The 15,815-nt window shown below is 41.9% G+C and overlaps 1 protein-coding gene across 7 annotated transcripts in view; it reads left to right on the top strand.

The window, feature by feature from the left end:
- Positions 1-6,947: 6,947 nt before the first annotated feature.
- Positions 6,948-15,815, top strand: part of PTPRJ (protein tyrosine phosphatase, receptor type J) — an 89,578-nt gene continuing 80,710 nt past the window's right edge. For 4 of the 7 annotated variants that reach the window (XM_019519699.1, XM_019519701.1, XM_019519704.1 and 1 more), the window contains exons 1-4: positions 6,949-7,058; positions 9,639-9,824; positions 14,782-15,054; positions 15,502-15,541. In XM_019519699.1, coding sequence (XP_019375244.1) covers positions 7,031-7,058; positions 9,639-9,824; positions 14,782-15,054; positions 15,502-15,541 — 527 coding nt within the window. In that variant the 5' untranslated portion in view covers positions 6,949-7,030. Of the gene's footprint in view, positions 7,059-9,638; positions 9,825-14,781; positions 15,055-15,501; positions 15,542-15,815 lie in introns of all 7 variants that reach the window. The other 3 variants (XM_019519706.1, XM_019519700.1, XM_019519703.1) reach the window with 3 other exon arrangements.

Raw genomic sequence — 15,815 nt, forward strand, 5'->3', positions numbered from 1 at the left:
TAGCATATGTGTTTGTAACCAGAGGTCATACTTCATCAGGTGCTGATGAAGTAAGTCTATAAAGGTGCAAATCTACTCTGCCTAATATAGGTCATTGTTAAGCATAGTTAAGTGCAGAAGGGACAAGGACGCTCATATTTTCAGAACATTGGCCTTTCTAAGTCTGCTTACAGGAAAGAAAGTAACTACAAGGCAGATCATAAATGGTACTAAACTTTCAGTTCCTTGCTGGATGGGGTAGGGAGTCTCTTGTGGGCATTCAGTCCTCTTTTGGGCGAATGCTTCACATTATGTGGTATTTTCCTTTTCCTTTCCCTTCCCTTCCCTTCCCTTCCCTTCCCTTCCCTTCCCTTCCCTACTCATGAGGGAGCCTTCTGAGCTTTCTTTTATGGTGCTCTGAATAAATATGTCAGGAAATTACACCTCTTATTCATCACTTAGAGGCTGTTTCCAGATAGAGTAAAAGTATGCAGTGGATTCAGGATATATTGTGCTGTTTTCCTGTTGAATTGGACTTCAGGGATGAGTGTCTCCTTCCCTGATTGTCTGTTCTGGTCTTGAGAGAGTGAGTGAAATTAAAACAGCCTCCTGATTTTTCTTTTGTCCTTTTGATCTGGCTTGGCAGTGTCAGAGGTTCAGAAGTGTTTGTAGAGAGTTTTGTGATTGCACATCTGATATCTGCCCTCCAGGTCCTGTTCTGTGGGTTCTGGACTCCAGCAGGAGACCGGCACAAGAAAGGACTAGAGGCCAGCATTTCTCTGCTTAGAACTACTATTTCAATACGATGGTGGGAGGGCCAGAGGGACCAAGACCCTCCTTAAAGTTGATGCTTTGGTTTGTTCTACCACTCAAAGGCCATCACTCCTTCAGAGCAGTTCCTTCCAAGAGCACAGACTTCTCTGTTATGGGCCTCTTGCTTCCAAGAAGCTTGAGGGTGCTCCCTGCTTTTCTCCTGCTTTGCCTCTCAACTTCTCCCGTCTTCATCGAGCAGCTCTTGGATGCAATGTCTTGTGCAGGCATCCCATAGCATGAAGTAATGTGATTCTGTCTATATTAGAGCATGCAAGTTTGTTGTTTTTTTTGTTTTTTTTTTAAATGGTGGCACAAAGCCGAAACAAGCAGATGTCCATGCCCCTTGTTGCAGCCATAATTTGGAGCATCCATGGCTTAACAATGGCTGGTAAAAAATTGTGCGTTTTTTGTGGCAGATGCCTTTTTGCTTTAGGAGATTGTGGGTGTCCCAGAGCTGCCCATGCTCTTCAGCCACCCTAGGCAGGTGCTCCTGGGGCTTCAAGGTCTTCATTGTATACATCATAGGAATTCCCAGGGCATGCAAGATAGGGGGCCCCGAAGCTGTGGGAGTGATAGGGACAGTGGGCGATGTTTATGTTCACTGAAGTGAAGTGGATTAGACAAAATGTGACTCATATAACATAAATGTGCTATTTACCAAAGTCACAGAGGTTGCTTGCTACCTACTGACTGTGTCAAGGGAGAGAGGAGGTCTAGCTCCAGGGGCAGAGGTTTTTGGGAAGAAGCATTCCCAGGCCTAAGAAATTCTTCTAAACTCAATTGCTGATGTATACATTACAGGCTAAATCAGCTTGCCAAGTCCTTGCCCAAATTTCTGAGTTCTGGGGCTCTAAAAGTTGGGGCAGATTCTCATTAAATACTGTTTATAGCTTTCTGTAGCCTTCCGTCTTTTTTTTAAAGCTTATTTTTGGTATCCACCCATACTTGTGCCTTTTTTTGTGTGAGAGCTTCCTAGTTATAGCAGGCAATTAGTTTCTTTTTTAATTCCTACATAGAATCGTTAAAGTAAGTTTCTGTTATGTAATGGGGGAAGCGGAGCAGGTCTGTTTCAGTTGGTTATGAGGGTCCCACAAATATACTTTCTGCTTGTATTCGCCCTAAGAACTCCATCTAGTGTTCCTTTTTATTTTACACATTTTGCAGCGTGTTTTCTGACTTGTATTGTTTGCTGCTACCTTCTGGTAGGTAGAGGAATAATTTGAGCTGGTGTTCTTAAATGGCTGCAGGAACTAAAGCAGTTTATTTTAAAAAAATCAGGGAAGCAGGAAGTCATGTAATATTAAAAACACATCCTTGGATTTCCCCTTGCTAATAAAACATTGTGGTAATGCCAGTATGCTAGTTACAGTCCCTGTGATAATGTTTTACAAACCCTGACATTGGCTGAATGCTAAATACAAGGTTGAAAAAAAATCTGATAATGGGATATAAAAGAAATTGTTTACAATTTTAGCATTGAACTCAGTGAGCTTTGGATCAACAAACATGTGAGGTATGCTTCAATGAGATTTAATTGTAATATTGTATACCACCTCTTGGGCCCTTAAAGGGACTTCTGCATGTAAGTATGATCTTATTTCACCTTGCTTGAGTCTCTGAAAAATCAATACAAAAGTTTAAGGCATCTTCTTCAGTTTTTTTGACGTAGCATTAAAGCCATGATAATGGTGCATTATAAAAATAAACATATTAGTGGTTTTTGAAGGACTCGGAGTGGAATAGGATTGTTCTTAAACTTCTAAGATCCCTTTGTTGCTTGGTAAGTGGAATAAGGTCTTCCCTAGGGCTGTGCGAAGCTTTGGTCCCTGATTTGATTTGGTGGAGATTTAGCCCAATTTGGTGGCCAAATCTCTGTATCTGGATTGAATCGGAGGACCCTTTAATCTCTCCGAATCGAATTGGAACACTCCAAATTGATTTGGGGAGATTCAAACATAGAGACAGCTTTAAATATTTTTTCTACATGCCTCTAGTAGCAGGCGATTCATGAATGCTGCGATGCTGGGGCACATGGAGTGTCCCACAGAATCGCAGGGGCTCCCCAGTGCACTTGGCAGCAGACCTGGAAGTAGACCAGAAAGCAGACTGGTGCTTCCTGGGTCTGTGGGGGGCACCCAGGGCCCCCCTGCGGCCAATCACCAAGATCGGTGCGGGGGGGACAGGGCGCCCCCCCCAGCGTGCTCCCTGGCAGACCCAATTGCCACCGAGCATGATTGCCACCAAGCATGTGGGGGACCTCCCTGCACTTCTGTGGTGCTCCATCTGCCCCACCACTGCAGCAATCATGAGCTGCCCTGGTACCTCAAGGTATGTAGAAAAAGCTTTGTAAAGTGTCTGTGTCCGAATCGCTGATTCTCTGAATTAGCATTGAATCTTCAGATTTGGATTTGGCCAAATTTGAATCAGGGACAGTGATCTGAATCAAAAAATTGAATCACTGTGCCTGATTCAGGCCGAATCCAAATCGAATAGGGCCCACTTTGCACGCCCCTAGTCTTCCCCCTTGTATACAATACAAGAAGGAAAGGGGAATCCTTTAAATCTCTGAGGACCCAACCTTTTTGGCAGGTATGTCACAATTTAGGTTCTCCAAGTGCCACTTCTGAATTTCCTTCCCTTGTCCAGTCCTCTGCTCTGCTTTTTATTTCCTGCCCTGTGGTTTGCCTCATCTACTGTTGTGATATCTGCCCCCTCCCTGATCTGCCACATATTGCACACAGAAGGCTGCCTGTACTGTTGGTCAGAGGCTTCTACCCTTTCTTTAAATCATAGATAGAAAAGATCTAGTCTGGTGCCTTTCAAAGAAAGATGATTCTTTAAGGTACATTTTTTTTCTAATGTTGTGACCGAGGTATGATATGCTTTGTTTACAACTTGTTATTTGCAGATTTAAACCCCACATCAGTTGAAGAAACTTGTTTCTTAGAATTATTAAATATTGTGACTGCAGTATAAAAACTTTTGAGTAGTTATTTTTAATAACTTGGTTTGTGCTATCCCCCACTCCTGGAATGAAGCCAGTACTCATGTCACTATTTTGTATATCTGTAGATTTTTCATATCCATTTTCAGATCCAAAGGTTTTGAGAACTATGAGGCCCTCTTAGCAGCTATTCATTTTAAACTGTTTTATTTCTGATTGGTGCTTACAACACTAACCTTTTTTTAAATTTTCATTTCACAGATCAAAAGTTCAGATGCCTGTAAGTACTATTCTGTTGCTTTTTTATAATTTTGTTTTGTATTTAAGTTTTCTTTTTCTGTGACTCCTAAATAATAGAGCAAACTGAATTTATAGTCGTCTCGCATCTTACATGGGGGGTTAGGTTCTGGGGTCAGCTCGTAAGGCTGAAATCGCGCACAGTGAAAATTACAATGACTGTATGGGGGGGGCAGGGTCGTGGGGGGGGCGGGGCCTTGAGTTTGCCAGGTTCTCATGCAGCCATCCCCATGCTGGGCCACTGCCACCGGCTGCACAGTTGCAAGCATGGCTCTGTGGCAGCAGGAGGCTGCCTCTGCCTCCAAAATCTCTTGCTGCCATGGAGCCGTGCTCCGCGTATAGTTGAATTCGCGTAAGTAAAATATGCGTATGATGCAGGACCACTGTATATCAGTCATTTTAAACCTCCTATTACAAGTACTCGCAGAAACGTTATTAAAACCCACTTGTTCACTAGCCATAGCCTTTAGTCCAATGAAGTACTTAAGCATGCATTTAAAATTTAATCATGGCGTTGAGTCTGTTTTTAAGCCTGGGATTAGTTCCATTAAAAAGCCAGTGATACCAAATCATATGCTAAAAGTAATTTGCTGGACTGTGATCTATATTTAAAAAGCAAAGTGAAAGCAATGTAAAGCAAGGATTTTCTACCTGAACATAAAAATATTTATGCTTGCAATATTGATATGTTTCCAAAGATCCATCTAGTCCAATAAACAGTGCTTTGTAGTATTTTGTCAACTTTTGTAGCAAATTTCCCTTTAATAGTAACCCTAAATAAAGAACAAGTAGCAGACTAAAGCAAATTTTAATTACAATTTGTAGTGATGAACTCCTGTTTTTAATATTAAGGCTTCTTGACACAAATCTGGCCATATGTCTGCTGTACATGCCAGAAAGGTGACATAAATGAGAATCTGACAGAGAAAGGCTCAGAAAGCAGTTTCTCATGATCAGTCTGGAAAAATTTGAATGCCCAGCTCTTGATTTTCATGGTGGGAAATGATAGGGAGTAATTTTGTCAGCCTTTCCTCCTTTCCCCCAAATATGTCATTTGCATGTTTGATGGCTTTTCTTAAGCTTGCTCTACATACAGTTGTGTACCAATGTCACTTTTTTCAGTGACAGCATGATTTTCATTTAACAGTTATCTGGATGTAATTATTTATCCACATTTCAGGTTGTCAGTATAGATATTGCTTGTATTAGCACAGCTTATTCTTTTTCTCATACAGGAATAAGCTGTTCTGGTGTAAGAACTAGAGGTGTGCCAATACATCAGTCTGATATTGGATTGGTACTGGTATAAAGAAAACTGGCTGTATCAGCTATCGACCCCGATGGGGTTGATAATTTGGTTGATAAATGCCTGTGCTGTGTGCAGCTGTAGTGCAGCACTCAGGCAGTGAGGAGTACAGCTGGCAGCATGGAGAGCTGCTTCCAGCTGGTAAGTCTGGTGTGGTGGAAGGGAAGGGGAGAAGGGAGGGAAGAGGTAGGGTGGGGCAGATCAATGGTGAGGGATGGGACAGTGGCAGGTGTTGCCCCAGTGTAGGGGAGGTGGAGCTGTGGCTTGTGGGGAGGAAGACGCCTTCTGCTTGCACCCTGTGAGGGTTGATGCAGCATCTTACCAGTGCCACTGGCACCTGCTCCAAATGCAGCCCCTGTCAAGAAGAGCCCTGCACAGCCCTGGCTGCAGCCCACCCTGCCCTGCACGGATCCAGGGCACATGCCCCCCCCATGCCTTCCTGGGGTGCAAGCAGTGGTGGGAGCCCCCTTCCCCCGATGAGCTGTGGTTTTGGTGCCCCGCCCTCGCTTCGCCCTGCCTGGGCAGCAAACGCCTCTGCCCCCTCCCTTATCATGGGGGGTATGGGTTTCTCTGCCCCCCACACCCCTTCCGTCCCCCATCCCCTTCCACCACACCAGACTAATCAGCGGGAGGCAGCTGTATTGGAAATGAGATTCATATTGGCTGATATGCCTCCTTAAATATCGGCTATCGGTATAGGCCCCAAAAATCTCTGTTGGTGCACCCCTACTAAGAACCGTTATACCAGTGTAGCTGTGTTTATGCTGGAAGGGGGATTTACTGCTTTAGCTCTAGTGCAATAGTTCTTAAACTTGTTAGACTCAGAGCATCCCTTGCAGAGTGCCAGCTCTTAGCTTTTACTCTGTTTTTGCCTACAAAAAAGCAACAGAGAGCATGTCTTCTGTTGCAAAGATCTCAGAGAGACCACAACAGGTCAGACTGTTTTTGACACTATGCTTTCCTATTTGAAATCTCTGGGTTTATGTTGTGAATCATGCATAGGGGTTTACACACCTAATAGTATTAATATTTTGCAGCACCCTTAAAACAATCTCTCAGCACCTCAGAATGCCAGACATCCTAATGTCAATCCCTTAATGGTACAGATGAAAGGTTCATAGGTGCATAGCTACAAATGTTTGCTCTTTAACTTTCTTTATAAGTAAAGAGCTAAAGCTCGTAGCGTTGATCAAAAGTGTGAGCAGCACGCATGCTAGCTTTTGCAAATAGCATTAAGTATGCTATATTAATAGGCAATCAATTCCAATAGGATTAAGGGGGGGGTAGAGGGTAGGGGGTGTGACTGGGGTACCAGCCTGGGTTGCTGTGAGATACTAAAATTGCAGCACCACCCAGAGCACAGCTCTGCCCAATTTGCTTCTGATCAATCCATTCAAAGGAAAAGTGCCTTGACAAAATTCACAATGGTAAAAAACAGAAGTTATATGATCAAGTGTCATTCAACATGTTCTTGTTATTGAAGTCTGAAAGAAACCTAACTAGTCATGACCAAAGCAACTACATTCAAAATTGTAAAATACAAAGAATTATGTAAAGATACTTATTTGTCTATTATTTTATTTCTTCCTTTCCATTTAGGTGGTTCAGATTGCAGCTCAATAACTACAACAACACCACCAAACCTAAGTCTTAACGAATCAACAGAAAGCAGTGTAGCTCATGGGGATGGAATGTCATTCCCAAGTTTATCTACGAGCAGTAAGTTCAATAAATACTCAGCCCCTGGTCTCTTCAAGTTTCAAACAGTGCTCTGCAGAAACATAGCCAGAAGTAAGGAAATTGTGGTTGGACCAGGAGGGGAGTCTTCATAGTATCTTTTGTTTTTAGAGCTCTGTTATGTTAAGTGCTGTCAACACCACCAGAAAACAAACAGAAAGCAACACAGATAAGGATTCAGCTTGATTCTGAAAGAGAAAAAAACCATGCTAAGCCAAAGCTGTGTGTGTGGGGAGGAGGGGAGGGGGGTGGGATTAATACTTGCTTAGCTGACTGGGAACACAGTTTAAGAATGACTTTACAGTGTGACCTCAAATTCATGTCATGAACACAGCTTACCAAGTTTTGGGCTATTCACCACTCAGTTACATTCCTTTTTACCTCCTTGTTTGTAACATGAATAACTGCAAAGAGCTGAGCTACAGCTATAAGAGTTTGGAGTTACAGTAACTGTTATATTTGAAATAGTTATGTAACAAATTACTGTACTGTCAAAACTACTTACCTGACGTATGCGTTGTACTATACCACGTATTCAGATGGTGATGGCTGGAGGCCTTTCCTTGCCTGCCTTTAGAAAGGTGATTTCCCCTCACTTGCAATAGCCAGCTTACAGCAAGAACAAGAGTCCTTTGGTTGTATCAACCTTATGGAACACCCTCAATAGTGCAGGGAAAAACTGAGTGTTGGGAGGTCCGTACTGCTGCCCCTCGGTCCCCTTGTCCAAATCCTACCATGAAATGGAAGCCAGGGAGTTGGGTCAGGAAGCAGTGGTTCCCATAACTTGAAAAGGACCAGTTGTGGCTGAGGAATTGATTAAGGCCTGTGAAACCCTGGCTGCCTCTAGGTATAAGTAAAATAAATATTTTATGGAAATAATAACCAAGAACATCTTGTCCTGTGCCTCTTATTTGATGACACAGTCAGCATCAGGAATCTGAGGGTGTAGTTCTCCATCAGAAAATAGTAGCCCATCCCAGTACTCTACCTTTTGCTCCTCCTTTCCTGTTTCTCATCATATTACTCAGGATGGCTGATGCCCATCTTGTTAATCCTGAACTGCTCCTTCCTTCCTAACGCTCATGCGAGGGTCGTCTTCACCAAACACAGCCAGGTTTGGAATAGTTAACTTATTCTAAGAAAGCTGGCTATAGGAAGTACTGTTCAAAGCCTCTGAAAGAATTTTCATTACTGGAGTTTCTGGATTTGCATTATGTATTTGTAAAACTGAGAAATCCCCGTAGATAATACAGTTTTGTTTTAATAAGTTTGGCTAATCTTGAGGTGTGGAAAAATTCCAGAGAACCCAAAACTTACTATTGTGAGTTACTGCTATGATATAGTCCTGTGTTTTCTTTTTATAGTTCACTAGTGGGCATTTCTTCCTGAATATGCAATACCCATCACACACTCCCTATCAGACTTCTGGTATGGGTAGTATGCAGAAATATAGCTAGGAATTTTTGCGCCTTAAGCAATAGGGGGTGCTGGGCACCAGAGAGCAGAGTGGTGCATGTTGTGAAATGTCAGGCACTTTCGTCCTCCCACAAGGATTGTAACAGCTGGTAGTGCACCAGTTCCCCAAGTGTGGGCCACAGCTGTGGCCCTATGAGTGCTAGCAAGAAGTGCTCCAGGAGCTGCCATTATGGTACTTCATCTAAGTCAGCAGCTGGGCCTGGTGCCCTGCTCATCCACCTCTGAAGGACTGAAGATCTGAACCTTCAGCTTCAATATGGTCCAGTGATATTGCCCATTGGTGTTAAATGAATATATGTTCATGAAGAGGGTGGTGAATTTATATTTGGACACTGAAGTCCTTTGCCTGTGCTTCATTCAACTGAAGTACAGCGTTCCCCCTGGTTAATTTTAAGTTTCTGCCTTAACTTACGCAGGCTACCACTTGGTGGGGTATGAAGCAGTTCATTTTCCATGGCTGTTTAGTTACTGGCCTCTCTGAGGCACCAGTCAAAACATTTCAAGATTTGATTGTGGTTTTTGTGATGAAGTTGTCTCTATAGAGATTATTAGGCCAACAACTCATGTCACACAGGTCCCAAACCAGCCATTGTCCGTTATCTTGTTGCTGTTCACCAGGCTTGTCCAACATGAGGCCCTCCAAGCTGTTTTCTGAGGCCCGAGTTGCTGCGATGGGAAACAAAAGTAAACACTGTACTTTCGTTTTGGGGGGGGGTGAAGTGATACTGCTTCCTGTGAGGCCTTTGAATATGGCTCGCTGGTCCACTGGGTGATAAAAAGTTCATGATCTGGCCCCACATTCAAAAAGATTGGACACCCCTGCTGTTCACAATCACCTTCAACTGAAATCAGTGTAAAATAAAACTCATGGAGTTGGGGTGAGGAAGCAAAGACTCACAACTCACAAATGCCCGCTTGTGTAAGGGTGACAAAAACTGTCCTCTTTGTCTGGTCTCAGATAGCTGCTGTTTGCTCTTTCCCACAACTGAATCTGACATACACTAAACACCTAGCTCAAAATACTATTTTTATGTGTGTATTCTTTCAGTCCTAAAAATAAATGATTACTTGGTGTATCTTAAACAGAACCTACTTCAGTTTCCAGTACCCAGGTTGCAGATATTGCACACTTCCTGGAGCCAAACGATAGCACTGATTCTGAGAAGCAGAATGGGAGCCCCTCTGGAAAAGAAAATTCAACAGCCAGTGTGACAAGTACTGCCAGTTCAGGTTCAACTCTACCCAATAATGGGACCAATAGCAGCAATCCAAGTAAGTCACAGACTGAGACAGTTTTGAATTTGTTTTCTGTACTGTGGAACTCTGTTGTTCACTTCCTAATTCATTAAACTTCCATGTATATAAAATGTAAGTGCTTGTCACTACTTGACCTAGACTATTTATTTTAAATGATAGTAGCATGGATCTTTTCTTGGGTAGCAGGATAACAGCCAGCCAAGATTCCTTCCTAGCCTCCATGCCTGTGAACCAAAAACAGTTCCCTATAACTGCAGTATGACATAGTCCTTTTGTACCTGCTATATCTTTCCAAGAAAGAAAGTGCAAGCAACTAGGCCTCTGAGTAACCTGTTTCCCTTTTCTTGCCTTGAAGTCTAAGCAATTGAATTTTGTATTTCTGAGCTGTGCAGGAAGGAAAAGTCAGGGCCACATCATGGGGCAGAAATACAGTGCCAATGCAACAACTATATCATCTGGGTGTCAGATCAAATTGCTCCCTCTCCTTGAGCTTTTCTGTGGGCTTTTTTAGCCACTGCCTGTATTAGTGTGGACCCTTTGCCCAATAGCATAAGGATGGATGGGTAAGAGAGCACAAGCCCTGGGCACTGCGCAATGGGGTTGGGTGCTAGAAAAAATAAGGTTACATCTTAGCTCATCATTGGTGAACTTACTTCATCATTGGTGCTCCTGTTTGCCACCCTGCTGCCAGAGCCTCCTGAGCCAGAACCTTGTGAAGAAGGTACAAGGGAGGGTTGCAGGAGGCATTGCCAGGGGTGCAGTCCTGGGCAGTTATGCCTCTACCTTGCCATTCTTTCTTGTATAGTTTCCCTGTACAGCACAGGGTTAGGCAACCTTCCTAGGATTGTTTTTTTTCCTTCTAAATATACAGTAATTTCTATATTCTAAGTATTTAATTTAGTATCTTTTTGCCATATTGCGGGTTTTAAGTCCCAGGTTCTTCAACACAAGTAGGAGCATGCTACATGAACCAAAACATTGGTGGGAAACTTGAAAAGCCTCTCTCAAAGTTTCTCAAGAAGCAATGTTATATAGCGGTTTTCACCTACTTTGGGTGCAATCGCTATGGTCCTGCTATGACTTCATGTTTTGCTTAAACAAAAAATGTGCAGCAGCTGACTACTTCCATCATTTAATCTGTTAGCCAGCAAATTTCACTCTCTAACTGTTGAAGGATTGAAGATCTGAACCTTTAATCAGGTATAATCAGTAATGAAGCCATACATGGATTCAGAAGCGTAGCTGATAAGGTTTGTGCCCTGGGCAGTTGCTACTGGGTGAGGTACCAGCACAGTGGGCAGCTGCTAGGTATTAGCCATTGGGTATGGCCCCCTGCTGTAGGCATGCTATGGCTTATCCTCCCACAGCCTTGCTACAAAGGCAGCAGCTGCAGTAGGGGGTCTGTGTTAACCCCCTGGATGTTGGCCATGTCGTGACACTACCTTTCCCCACAGCAGTGGCATCTCCAGAGCACCATGAGATTGACAAGGGGACAGAGGCTGATGACAGGACTAGTGATGCGAGCCCCCAATTTCGCCACCAGCACGGCTGGTCCAGAGCCCCAAGTGCTGCTGATTTTTAGTCACCACCAGCAAGGGACAGCCATGGATTTGGTGGCACAGTAGGACAGCACTCACTTTAAGTCCCTTCTGGTGCCCCCTTTATAATAGCACTTGGGGATCATGCCCAGTCACCCACTACTAGTGACTCTCCTAGAGAAAATTCTAGCTCTGAAGAGCTCTTTCTACATAAGTAGAGTTCCATGAAGTTCTGTATAGCTACGTTTGTATGGATTGCATTATACAAAAAACAATAATTCTATCCTCTAAGGAAATTTATTCATTCATCAACCTATTTAGATAGGTAGTAAGTAACATTCAGAGAGGTGCCCTTGTCAGTTATTTGGTTTCTCATCTCTACCAGCAACAGTTAAAATCATAGTGGTTCTGTAAAAGTGACAGAAACTGTCCTCTGAGACTGATCCCAAATAGGTCCCGCTTTCTCTTTCTCACAGCTGAATCTCAAATATATAATATCCTAGTAGGAAAATACCATTGTCATATGCATGTATCCCTTCAGTCCTAAAAATTAACTACTACTATGTTTTTCTTAAACAGAATTTACTCCAGTTTCTAGCATCCAGGTTACATATAGCAATATGAAAAAGAGAGAGAAGATGTCAGTGCTGATTCTGCGAAGCAGGATAGGAGCCTCCCTGAAAATGAAATTTCAGATGGTATGAGCTGGATGCTCATCAGCTTAGATACTGAAATTTGAGATTCAGGAGCACTCGCAAGCGACAATTCGAGCAAGTCACTGAGTCTCATCTAGCTGTGAATACAATGAACTCTTGTCAATTCACCTCTGCTTCCTAATTTGCTGAACTTTCACATAGCTAAGATGTGACACTTAAATTCAAGTGCTTGTCACTACTTGATTTGGGATATTAACTTTAAAAAGATTGATTTGAAAAAACAGTGCTCAGATATTGTCATAACTAACAGGGTAAAGACCAAGATTCCCTCTGGCCTCCATGTATGTGGCCCAAAAATCTGTTACCCTGGTATACCAGTGTAAAATGATCATTCATACCTGCAACATCTTTCCAAGAAAGCGAGTGAAATCTATCAGGCTTTTGAGTAACTTATTTTACCTTCTCTTGCCTCAGAGCCAAAGAAATTAAGTTTCCAGGGCTTGGATGGAGGATTATTTTCTGATTTCCCCATGCCGTTTAGCAAACAGCCTTCAACTGTCTTACTTTGTTTTGTTTTTTGTTATACCCATTTTTCCAGTAAAAGTTACTAATGTATGAGAGATTTATTTCATTGCTTTCTTGTTGAGGACTGTTACTAGATTATTAGTTAACATTCTCTATTTTTAGCTAAATCTTCATTTTTTTGAAGTTTTGCCCAGGTTAGATCCTTAGACGGTCCAGTACTCTTCCTTAAATATTCCAGTATTCTCTTCCCGTCTTGCACCATACAAGTTCAGTCATTTCTACAGTGTAACAATTATTTAGAAAGAAATCAAATTAGATTCCCTTACATTTCTTGATCTGTATGGCTGAATGTTATATGTGTTGTTTCACATCTTTTAGGGCTTAGAACAGAGTGTAGGAGGTGTTACATTGGAGGAACATGACAGATTACTTGTACATATATGAATATAAAGAAAGACGCAGAGGGAGGGAGGGAGGGATCTGATTGTCTAGGCTGATATAAGTACTACTTCCAAAGTGCTAGATTTGGATTGCTTGCAGTGTCAGGAAATTTGGCTTTCAGAGTGGTTAGTTTCTCTGAGTCACCTAAGCAGTTTTCCTTAAAGTGAATTAATTCTTTGTTAGGACCTGGGAATCCTATGCAGCCTGATAGAGCAGAATGTCTACATGCGAATCATGAGAAATTTTAGGCCGAGGCCTTAGCAACATCTTGAAGGCTTTGGTAAAGTATTGGTAGATGTGGATTTTGGCCTTAGTCATAGGTGCCAAATCCGTGGGTGCTCCAGCGCTCAAGCACCCACTGAAAAAAAATTAGTGGGTACTCAGCACCCATGAGCCACATTGTGCAAGCTAGGTTGGAGTAATGCCCTGCCTATTCTGGTCATGCATGGGGCTCGGTATGGAAACACACCAAAAAATAAAAATAAAGCACCCACCAGAAAAAACCAAAGTTGGTGCCTATGTCCTTAATTGCTTTGGGCTTGTCTGTATAGAGGACTTAAAGCTTCTCTTGCCAAGCACTGAATTTAGACTGCACTAGCTGCTTCTCACTAACATCCCATGTGGTCTCTTTTAGTGTGTGGTAGCTCTGAAAATGGAGCAAGCTACTTTGCCACCAGTTCCTTTAGGAGACAAAAACCTACTAAAAACCCCATATAACTTAGTGTGAGAATGTAATTTATTGTTGTTGTAAACTGGGTGCTCTCTTCTAAGTTTCTGGCTGATAATTAGTTTTGGGATGTGAATTGATTGCTGTTATTCAGTGTGAGCTCCTAAGAATGTGAACTCAACATTTTGCATATCTATCATAATAACAATATATGTGTTAATGAATAGCTTCATTCATATATTTCTTTCAAAGTTTAGCAAAAAATTCTAATGATAGCTTAGATTTTGATTATGCTGAGGAGTGTATTCAGCTGTTGAGCAACTTTTAATAATGTTTCTATTATACTTGAAATCAGCTATTATTATTTCCATTAGGATAGCATCTAGTAATCCCAGGTCCACTTTGTGGTAGATGCTATAGGTATGCTTTGTAAGAGATAGTCCTTGCCTTAGATTAATTGTGATCTAAATAGATAATAGACATCTGCACAGAGAAGATTACTCATTGTTTTTGTTCCTCAAGTGGACGCAAGAAGAGTGTAGCAGCTGGGAAGTGATTCCTGTCTCTTGAGACTCACCTTAATCACAAAATCTTACTCTCAAGTTACTGAAATGAAGCATATTTATATAACAGTCAAAGAAATAAACGTACCTACATATATAACTAAATTATGAATGTAACTAAAAAAAATGGGGAGAGAGGTCATTTTATGACTAGAAAGAAGATCCTATTATTTCATTGCTGGGAAGAAAAATCGCCCTCATAGAATAAAAATGGAGGGCCTTAGGATAGGTTTACCAAACATTTTACTGAAGTAGATTATCCCATTGAATAGCATCTTTCATAGGTAACTTGCAGAACATAGGAAAGTCCTAAATTATCTTTTTCTCCTAGTTATTTTACAGTATTTTTCAAAAGGTAAAAGTTTGTCAAAGGTCACAAACAAATAATACGTCATATCAATATGAACACCAATTCTTTGCTATATCATTTATTTGGCCTGCTCAGTCCCCAGTCCAGTTTTTGACATCCAGGCCAGAAATTTAGCACAGAAGTTACTCTATATACCACAGGACGTATGTACTCTGTGTGTGTGTTTGTGTTATATATATGTATGTATATATGCTTTGTGTTTTCACAAACAGGGCCCAGTCCAGTTTTTGCCATCCAGGCCATAGTTATCAGCACAGATCAAGTGAATTTAACCTGGGAGAACAATGATTCAGCTGCTGGTAACTATACCTATGAGATAGAGATTTTCAAAGATGGAAGTTCATTTCTCTGGCCTGAGAGACCCCAAATCACGGAAGCTGTAATTACAGGTTTAGAACCTGGTACACTCTATAACTTCACAATATATCCACTAGCACCAGATAACACAACTAAAGGAGATGGAAATTCTGTGACCGTCTACACCAGTAAGTCGTAGAAACTCACCCTGTAGCTTGCTTGCTATTAAATACATCCAGTCTTTTCTTCCCATATTCCTTTATGCTTGAATAAATATGCATGTGTTTATATTACAAAGGTGCTGTGTATAAAACTTCTTGCCTTTGTTCTTTCCATTATAAAAATTGCTTGGTTCTAAAAACATGCCGCATCACCAAATTGAATGTGAGAAATATAGTCTCTAAAGCAGAGCCAGCGTCATATCCATGACAGCACAGGTGTTTAGGGCTGGCTAAGGTGGATTTGGCATGCACCTGAAAAGACATGTTGGAGAAGGTGCACATAAGCAGTGTCTCCAATGTCTACCAAAGAGACACCAGCACTGATGGTGAAGAGAGTTTTGCTGGAAGCAGGTCCTCTGGGTTATGCTAAATACAACTGATGTGTGTATGTGTGCTTGTTTTTTCCTTAAACAGAGCCCAGTCCAGTTTTTGACATCCAGCCCATAGATATCAGGACAGATCAAGTCCAAGCATATCTGCCCAGGATTTTCCTCCCTTTTTTGGCCAAATTGAGTAACTTCTAACCATATTTTAATGGTCATATTTTTACTGTTGTCCCCTACCATAGCTAACAGATATGTATTTACCAGTCCTAACTGTAACTTCTTGGTTTTGGATGTTGGAGTTTTCACCACACTTAAGAGCAACCTATGTTCACTCAAAGGAATATATTCACTTTGTTGTGACTTGCAATGTCCTACAACATTTCAAGGGTTAAAGGCACTTTC

Source organism: Gavialis gangeticus, unplaced genomic scaffold (genome assembly GCF_001723915.1).
Source record: "Gavialis gangeticus isolate Ggan-Ray unplaced genomic scaffold, GavGan_comp1, whole genome shotgun sequence".
In the NCBI taxonomy this organism is placed as follows: Eukaryota; Metazoa; Chordata; order Crocodylia; family Gavialidae; genus Gavialis; species Gavialis gangeticus.